Genomic DNA, 10,347 nt, shown 5'->3' with positions numbered 1-10,347 from the left:
GTCGTCCCACGTCATCTTTTTACAAATAACCCCTCACAGCTATTTTAAATTAACTGCTGCACCACTATAGATGGCCAAACGGCGGCCCTATTTGATTAAATGAGCATAAAATGTTAAAAAACGGTACAAGAGATGAGGTTTGAACCCATGCTCTGATGGAACCGTTAGCCCGTCGGCCCATTTGATTAAATCAATATAAAATGTTAAAAAACAGTGCAGGAGGTGGGGATTGAACCCATGCCCTTGTGGAATAAGGGCGGGAGGCACTAGGTAAACATGTATAACTCGTAGAACATCATGCTCAGATATTTTTAATATTAAATATAAAATATATATATGTATGTACGTTTTTTTGTAAAATAAAAATATAATTATGTCGTGCCGGATCAGCACTATGTGCCGAGGCTACAACCCAATCACGGCACGACGTCGTTGGCTCTTGCAAGCATTAGGTCGTTTTTGAGACCACATTGGCATAATGGACTCCATGATGTTTGAGGTTACTGAATTGAATGAAGCAACAATGATTTGTCACGCTAACAGTAAAATAAAAGATTATTGGTTGATTTTAAATATTAGTAATTGTTACGAAGTAGCATAATTTATATGGAGCGCATCCAGTTTTTATTGATGCGTGGCTTAAGCAATCACTTCATATTTTGATCTATCTTTTTTATAATTTTGAGTTCATGTGACTTATTTTAAAAACTTAAGCTCATAAATTTTCTCTTATTTGGTTTTTATATGGTGGAATTATGTCATTTTATAACTCTATTTATTCAGTTAGTCGTTGTGAACTCTCTTCTAATCGCTCACTTCATTGGCCGTATTATACTAAGACATATTAGATAGAGTAAATAATAATATCAATTAGCCAAATAAAAAATATTATACGGAGAGCAGAGATAATTAATAAAAAATATTAGATTTTTTGTGGATAGTTTTTATAGGTATTGTTGTAAGCCGTCGTAACGTACCAAAAAGTTTTAGTTTACGTGTTTAATGTACGAACAAACCACCACGTCGCTATAAGTATAGGGTGGGCTCGTCTCGGACAAGCCCCGGCCGTCTCGATCCCAGCATCCGAGAGAGCTCCACAGGCCAGGTCCCCATCGCCGCGGCGCTTGCCCCACCTCTCCCCCGCCCGGTAGTAGCCTCGCCGCCGTTGCCGAGATGGGGTTCGTGTCCTTCGTCGGGAGGGTGCTCTTCGTCGCCGCTTTCCTCCTCTCCGCCTACCAGGAGTACGCGCCTCTCCCATTTCCTCCCCCTGCCTGCTCATTGCCTCTGTGCTTGCTCGCCGTGTTGTTTCGAGTCCGGTTTCGGTAGATCTAGCGCGGCTTCCGCGGAGTCCGAGGGAGAGTGTGGGCTGGGAGCTCCCTGGTGCGTGGATCTCGCGGTTGATTGTTTGATTTGTGAAGTCGGGATGTGTGAGGTGGTTGGATCTGCTCGTTTTTCTTCCTCCTGGTACACGTAAACGACAGTAATTTTGGTTTTGGGCCTTTTCGATCCGCATCTGAGCAGCTGAATTACGTGTGTATGCATCTATGATGGGGAGGTTGGGACATTCCATTGTCTGAAAAACTGGGTAGTTGAATTGCGGTAGTGATCTGCAGATTTGGAGGGAGCTGAAGTAGAATAATGTGTGCATGTACTTATTTAAGCTTCAACTTGCCTCTTGTACTCTGATCTACCTCGTAGTTTGTTGGATGTGGTGTTCTACTGTACCATATGTATCGCAACCACTGCCCGCTAGACTTGTATTGGCAAAATTCAAATTAGGTCATTCTTTAACTTGTGGTCCTGAACCTGAAGGCTCAGGAAATTTAGGATATGTGGATTCTAAGCATGGGTTGTGGAACCACATTGATCTGCTGCTCTTATAGGAAACAAATAAACACTAATTTAACACCTCATCTTGTAGTGAAATACCGCCAAACATGTAACCAACCATGGATAATTTTCATGCAGTGACATAAGCATAAACTGTGGAGGACTGGAGGTGCGTGAAACACCACTTGAGTATTGACCAAACTGGTCCACTGCCAAATCTTCCATGACTGTTAATTATGCATCTAGGTTTACAGAAGTTGCAACACAATTTTCATAGACTCAAGGTACTATGTGGGAAGAGGAAGTTTTTTTTTTGGGCTGGGTAGACTGAATAAATGACTCCATTGACCATTCACAAGTCTATCTTTTAAGGGTATGTACAACCCTGAACCCCTTGCACGGTACTCCAAGCACAAGACACAAGACATAATGTGATAGTGAATTAGTGATGCAGTGGAAGTGTCTAAAACCTGTGTCTTAGTATATTCGTTGCACCAATCAAAGTATTCAATAAAATTAATGCACCAATCAGCTATGTCTTCTACCTAGAGCATAGAGCCAAGAGACGTGTCTTCGTCAAGAGACGTGTCTTGAGTTTTTTTTACATTCAACCCTCTAAACAAAACCGAAGATATAGTTCAAGACACCCATTGTACATTCCCTAAGAGCGTTGATTTCAGTCGCTATCATCAATTATGATGCCTTCTTGGGAGACAAGAGAAGAAACAAAACCCAAGAGTTTGCATCTTGTAGCGAATTGACGGTCTCCATTTTTTCACTTCTTTCAAGGAGGCTTCGCAACAGTTTGCATTGGTTTAAACCAGTGTCTTGCATTTTCTGTAATTGTTATCTGCACTTGAGCTCTTTGTAACCTCCACTTGACTATATAACATGAAAATGCTGTGAGACCTACGTCTAACTTGTGATCCGATGATCTGCACTGATTATGAACTGTTGTGTGAACAGTCAGAGTAGCATGTTGGTTTCTTTTGGGCTGTGAATCTAAAGTTTTGATAAGATATGGTTGGTCCATACTCAAGTCCTATCATTACAGTGCTGTCCACTTAATTTTACAACTGACAGGGTTTAAGGAGTAGTTAGTGCCTACTGCCTAGTAGGAAATATTTATATAGCAGAGGCCATCCATTCGAAGGGGTTCTAACTCAACATTTTTATGGGTAATGACATCATGTCTAATGCAAGATACTGTTTTTGTTTATATCAGGATCAATATTAGGTTCACACTTAGGCTTAGGGCTCATTTGTTTCCCCCTACTAAATTTTAGTCTTTGTCACATCGGATGTTTAGATGCCAGTTAGAAGTATTAAATATAGTTTAAAAATAAAACCAATTACACAGATAAGGACTTAACGGCAAGACGAATCTATTAAGCCTAATTAGTCCATGATTTGTTCATATGATGCTACATTTAACATTTGCTAATCATGGATTAATTACGCTTAAAAAATTTGCCTCGCCATTTAGTCTTCATCTATGTAATTAGTTTTATAATTAGACTATATTTAATACTCGTGGATCGTAGTTGGCATTCAAACATTCGATGTGTCATGTGCTAAACTTTAGTCTCTAGAACCAAACACCCCTTAGTTTCAATTGAGATGCAGCTTGCTTGCTCAAAGCACATCTCACAAGTAATCTGATTATAATCATCGTCTAGAATCTTTCTCTGCATGTTGTACCAATGGGCATGCAAGAGTCAAGTCTAGCTTCAATTATTTGCTATTCCTTCTTGGCCATATGTCAGATGAATTAATAGTCCTGACACTTCATTCCACCTGGATGCAGGTTTAATGAATTCGGTGCTGATGGTGGACCAGCAGCTAAGGCCCTTCGGCCCAAATTCAACGTGTTTGTCAAAAATGTATCTGCTCATCTGGGAGTAGCTGTGCCACACATTGAGGTGAGAATATACTTTTTTTTCCTCATGACATGAGTTATGTTATGTTCTATGGGTCATTGATTTATGTTGCTTACGTCATTACTTTGATTTATCCAGTTGAAGCATGTGATTGCTGCTACAATTGGTCTTAAGGGTCTTGGAAGCCTCCTTTTTATTTTGAGCAGCTCTCTCGGTGCTTATCTCCTGGTATGTACTGTGCTTGCGCTGCTGTTAGATCTTTTACCTATCCTGAATATTCACCTTCAAAATCATCCTTCTTTTTACAACCCTTATTGTAAATAAATGTCGCATATATCGAGCCACATGGCACTTTTCCAGGTCTCATGGTGTTCATTGCTCTATGTGCCCACGTTGGAAATATTACCCCTTGTCTAGCCATGCAAAAAAACCATCACTATGTAATCATGTGTTGTTTTATTTCAAGTTGAATTGAAATGGCATCAACTTAGACACTTAGTTCAGTTTAATTTGGGACTGTGGTGCACGTATTTTTGGTTCGGTGGTTACTTATAATATAATCGGACCTGGCTACATAGATATTCTTTTTGACTATCAAGGAACAGATAAGGACACCCTTAGGCCATAATTTCTTTATGTTGTTGGCTTTTGCAATCTGGGTTTAAAAATTGTTATATAAGGGATCCAATCTGCATCTTCAAAACTATTGTGTAATGATGCTTATGATATAAAGATCCGAATCTACCTGGTATCCTTACATGCCTTGCATATAGTTCTTTATCCATTTTTTTACCTGGTAGGTCTTGTTTCTAGTTGTTCCATAATTTGACTTAGTTAAGCTACACAGCACCATTTATGCTCCATAATTTGCCTTATTTAAACTATACGGCACCATGCCATTCATTGTTTGATATACATACTCCCAGGAAATATTGAGGATCAATCTTTTATTCTAAAAAGAATGACCACTGTACTTTTTTATGGTTATTGCTTTGTGTCCATAGTCCCCTTTTTTCCTGCTGATTTGCTGGACATTGAATGCTCAATGATGGGGGTGTTGCTTTATCTAGAGCCCATTGTTTTGCTAAGCGTCATCACTCACTCGTGCGGGTACTGCTAGAATAGAATGCTATATGAGTTACTTCTGGGCCTCCGGTCTTTATTATCTTTTCCTGTTCTCCTTACTCCTTAGGCACTGAGGTCACATCTACTGCTGCTTTTATTGTGAATCTACACATATCTGATCTTTGGGTCTGTCTCTGTGGCTACCCTAGCTATTAGCTAATGAAGTGGTTTTTATCTTTGCAGCTGCTGTACCTTGCTTTGATCACTCCTATCATCCATGACTTCTACAACTACGATATGGAGAAGGCAGAATTTGCAGGCCTCTTTGCGAAGTTCACCCAGGCAATAACTGATTTCTCTGTTCAGAAATGTTCCACCCAACGCACATTCTGTCGCAGTATCCAAATAACACAGAACAACTTGTGACCGCAGGATTTGGCGCTGATCGGAGCTCTGCTCTTCTTTCTGGGCATGAAGAACTCCATCCCGAAGCGGCAGGGCGGCAAGAAGAAGGCCCCCAAGGCGAAGACGAACTAGGGCTGCTTAGATAGCTGCACGCCTCAGGCGGGGTGTATCAGGCCACAGGTCTATTTCGAAGCAGGCCCAGCGCGATGCAGCGAATGCCATCGAGCTGCGCTTTTACATGTTTATCATCAGATTCCATTTTGCGGGGCACGGCCCGGACAAAGGTGTGACCGGGGTGGGTTAGGCGACTAGATTGCACGATTATGTACTTGCGATTTGTTTGTTGAACTGGGTTGCCGACAGTTAATCTTCATTTGATTTTATCTTGTTAGCAGCGCAGGAACCGTTGCTGATTCAGTGGTTGGTAGTTTCTTTCACTTCCTGAGTTGTTGGTTTAGGGCATGTTCGTTTTGCTCTTAATCCATGTGGATTGAGTGGGATTGGATAGGTTTAATCTCAAATAAGTTAAAATCTTTCATAATTTTTTTTAATCTCATCCAATCCATATGAGATAGGAATAATCGAACAAGCCTTTATGCGGTTTTTTTTTTGGTCCTGCTAGTTCGGCAGACGCGCAAAATCCAAGTCATAGCATGCAGACTGTGCTCTTGCAGGATGCATAGCAGACGAGAAAGGCTGACAGCCTTTTGTTTGCTGTGCGGTTAATTTTATTGAGTTGCTGTGCGGTTAATTTTATTCAGTGAATTTTACCTATGGTAATGGGGTTCGGATTTTGCTCTCATACACATATACCTAATGAAAGAAGAATTTATTCCAAATATATATACCTATGAGGATTAAAATCATTATATACCTAACTTCAATTGAGGAACTATTTATGGGTTAACAAATATCAGGTCTCCATCGACACCTCTAGGCGCACGGGACACTCGGCCCAACTGGCTCAGAAGTAGGCGCAGGTACCCTGACAGCGATGACTGATACCAACTCACAGTTTTCACCGGCTGTGTACCAACATTTTTGCTGTGCTTCGCAGCCGCTCCCTGACCTCCAGTCCACACTCCACAACATGCCAGCATCGTATCGTATCTGACAAACGGGGAGCGTCAAGTTCAAATCAAACAGCACAACCACAGTGGCCCGCAGCAGGAGCGCTGGAGCCAGGCCAGCCCAGGCCGTCAAACTCTACACGAGTAGGATCCTGGCCGCAACTATTCCCCGTCGTCGTCGTGGTCGCTACCCACGTTCCTCTTCCTTCCCGAGCTCCCCAAACCGGCCACCGGCGCTCGCTGTCCACGCTCGCTCCTGACGACGGCCGGCCGGTCGGTCGGTCGGTCAAGACCCTCTGCGTCTCGGTCCGCTAATACGGCCAACGCCATAGCGGCCTGACGACGGGCACCAAACCCTGGTGTCCCTGTCACGAACCCTCGCCCTGGCATCGCCATCAACTGGGCGTGCGACGGACGCACGCAGCGCAGCGCAGCATGAAGTGACTCGATCGCCTGTCCTGTTGTGGAAGCTTGTTAATACCCACTCCCTCACAACACAGTGCTCAAATTTGCCTTGCATCAGCCATTACATGTCGCGATTAGATTAGACTATTATTATGCATTAGTTTGGGGGGATTAGAAGAGGCAGGGGGTGGAAGATCTGTCCCCCGCGGGGCGCTTACCCGGCACGGAACGAGACGGGGCAATAGCGCAAGCTGCTGTTGTATCCCAACAGATCCGCTCGCGCGTCCCCGTGCAGAAAGCGACGCGATTGCGTGGTGTCTCGCCCCAGCCGGACAGGGCGCGACCCGTGTGACCTCCCCCTGTCCCCCCCCTCCGTCTCCCTCCGGACGCTACTGCGTCGCACGCCCGCTCAAATTCTGCTCGGATCGGGTCGGGTCGCGTCGATCTCAGTAGACCACGGCGGCGGTTTCAGCCTTCGGATACCGCATGGGAGGTTTTACTTGCCCAAGGACAGGTTCGGCCCTGATTCGTGTAGGTTTCGACAGTGACAAGGGGCCTCATCAGTGGTCGTCAGGTCAGGGGCAGTGAGCCAGCACAACACTCCAACCGACCGGTTTGACCGCCGGGATCGCTTTCACAGTCTGTCTAGTTGAGTTCTGCTGATGTTGATGAACAGCTTCGCCTGACCAAACTCGATCGCCACTGGCGTTTTCAGAACGAAGAAGAAGACGATGAAGTTGAAGCTGGCGCATAATCTGCCTGCGTCGAACGAGGACTCCGAAACAATGACGCGCAGCACTCAGGTCCATGTTCATCATCAGGAACAGGTCGAGCACTGGCAGCACCATTTGGGTGCTACGTCTGTTGCGTGGTGTACGTGCAGTCTGGAGCTGCACCCTCACCGTCCTTGCGCTTGCTCCATGATTAGAGCCTTAGAGGTCAAGTTTGAACGACGGTCGTGACAACGACATATCACAGCATATCTATATATATATATATAGCCATAAAATTAGCGGACGCTACTTGCGCCCAGGCAGCAAGCTGGATCCACGTATCGTCCGACGTCCATTCTAAATGGCACCGAAAAACTAGCCAATATATGGAAGATCGGCATGCAAATATGCAACGTGCTCTATCCGACCTAAAATAGCCGACGTGATAGTAGGATTCGAACTGTATATTGTATGTTGTATCCCCCTCTAGAATAGCTGTTGTGCTCACTTTCTGACATGGAGCAACCGAACGTACATAAAATTCATCTTGTTTGGCTGCCTAGCTCTATTTCTTTGCATCTCCCCTAGCTTGCTGTTTCATGTACGTTCCTACTTGTTATAGAATTAATTTCCGTGTCTAAATCTAAAACACACCGACTATTATAGGATCGGACGGAGTGATGGTCTGTCGATCTCATCGCAAGGGCTTCAAAAGTCCAAGCTCCAACTGCACCCACCGTTCAGGTTCAGTAAGCCGCGCGACAGTTGGCCTAGGCCGGGCCATATCATTCGAACGCTGACGACGCACGGCGACGATGTGGGCAGTGCAGGCCAGGAAGTGAGCTGCTGTCGTTCACTGACGACGCGAAGAAGAAAAGAGCTCGAGTTCCCTAGGCAGAGGCGCCTCAACGATGCGATCTCTCTACATGGATGTCCATGTCTATGCATCGATCCATGCGTTTCAGAAACAAGACACGCGCGCGAGGGGATCTGTAGCAACAAACAAGACAAAAGGGGGGAGCTGTAGGGTTTGAGTTTGATGATGGCGCGGTGAGTTTGATGTCCTTTTCGATCAGCTTTCGCGGCGAAAGTTACACGCGCGCGAGCGACGCACAGGACGACGACACTGACCCTGCAGCTCCGATCCGAAGACCAACATTTTGGCTCCATCTCCATCCTCCAACGCCCGCTGTAAGTATTGCCAGTGGCAGCAGCCGCGCACGGCGTGGGGAAGAAGCTGCAGTAAACAACGCGTTTTTGGCTTCCACCGCCGATCGCGCGCCATTTGCTAGTAGCAGGTTTCGTGCACAGACTGACCAGATGACTGGACGCAAATAAAGCAAGCAAGAATGTACAATAGGGGTGGCGCTTCACGAGCTGCATAAACAACTGCCCTGCAGCCCCAGGTGCATACGCACGCCATCAATACAGAAGAGATGATTAACGTAGGTTAGAATTAGGATCGATCGAGGAGGAAGTCGGCGAACGATCATGGCGCGCGGCCCCACACGTGCGCGAGCCTCCGGTTACGTACGTACTACCAGGCGCCAGAAAGGAGCCAAGTTGTAATTCTTGTTATATATAAGTTGCATTATTCTACGATGAATATATACATATCTACAACTCTATCATGTGTATTGAATTATTCTACGATGAATATATATACACACACACAACTCTATATGTATGATTCTAACTAGATATACTACATGATGAATCTAGCGATATTCATTTAACACAGTATTATAAGTACTGAAGAGGCGGGAGCTGCAGGCAACCCACCAAATAATCTTGATCCGGAGGAGGACGGGGGTTATACTTATACATAGTAGTAGTATATATTAATTAACGGACAGTTATATTGGACCACCGACCGGGCGGCGGCGTTCCACTTCCACTTCCACGGACGCGGCCAAATTTGACTAGCCACGCCCACGCCCAACCCCAACCCCAACCGGGTTGGCGCCTTGCGAGAAGAGCGCGCTTATGCAAGCCATGTGAGCCATGACGCCGCCACATCTCCACGCATTGGCTTAGCGGGCTAGCGGCTAGCTCCTCCCCTGCTCGGATCCGCCTCTAATAATTCCCCATTTCTTTGACCGGCGGTGATAGATGATGCCATCTATCTGAACTGAACATGCATGCATGCTCCCAGCTGGATCACGGCTGATGATCTACCTATTATACATTAATCCCCCCCTGGCCCTGATTCCATTGGTTTATTCTTTCCTTTTCCCTGTCCTTGTTCTAGCTACTAAAGCTACTCCATCCGGTTTCCTATTAGTTATCGTTTTGGATAAGGTTCAAGTCAAACTTATAAAATTTTGACTACAAATAACTATTTTGTTATTTAGTTTTGGAACCTAATATTTATATGCACCAATTTATCATAAAAAGTACTTTTATAATAATATAAATGTATTAAGAGTTTATTTGTATTTTAACAAAAAAACATTGGTCAAAGTTATATTTTGGAGACCGTGTCGTTGTCCTAAACGACAACTAATAGGAAATCGGATGGCCGGGCCGCCGTGCGAGCGAGACGCGAAGAATTGTTGCAGGACCTAGCTGGCCGGGAGTATCACCGCCACAACGACATCGACATCTAGCTAACTAGCGCAATATAATGCATCGTCAACACGTTGTTGAACAGCGGCTCGCCGCATGCATCAGCTACATATATATACAGCACACGGTAATGCATACGCACGCCATCAATAGAGAAGAGATGATTAACGTAGGTTAGAATTAGGATCGATCGAGGAGGAAGTCGGCGATCGATCATGGCGCGCGGCCCCACACGTGCGCGAGCCTCCGGTTACGTACGTACTAGGCGCCAGAAAGGAGGCAAGTTGTAATTCTTGTTATATATAAGTTGTGCATTATTCTACGATGAATATATACATATCTACAACCTATGTGTATTGAATTATTCTACGATGAATATATATATACACACACAACTCTATATGTATGATT

At 44.8% G+C, this 10,347-nt stretch overlaps 1 protein-coding gene across 1 annotated transcript; it reads left to right on the top strand.

The window, feature by feature from the left end:
• Positions 1-1,016: 1,016 nt before the first annotated feature.
• LOC100280583 (uncharacterized) lies at positions 1,017-5,729 on the top strand. Its single transcript, NM_001153502.2, has 5 exons — positions 1,017-1,241; positions 3,638-3,752; positions 3,849-3,938; positions 5,019-5,117; positions 5,208-5,729. The coding sequence occupies exons 1-5, from the start codon at positions 1,174-1,176 to the stop codon at positions 5,310-5,312; spliced, it is 477 nt and encodes a 158-aa protein (NP_001146974.1). The 5' UTR covers positions 1,017-1,173; the 3' UTR covers positions 5,313-5,729.
• The last annotated feature ends 4,618 nt before the right edge of the window (positions 5,730-10,347 follow it).

This window comes from Zea mays, chromosome 1 (assembly GCF_902167145.1).
Source record: "Zea mays cultivar B73 chromosome 1, Zm-B73-REFERENCE-NAM-5.0, whole genome shotgun sequence".
NCBI classification, from domain to species: Eukaryota; Viridiplantae; Streptophyta; class Magnoliopsida; order Poales; family Poaceae; genus Zea; species Zea mays.
Note: the sequence above shows the minus strand (reverse complement) of the source record. Positions and strands in the feature narration are given on the sequence as shown.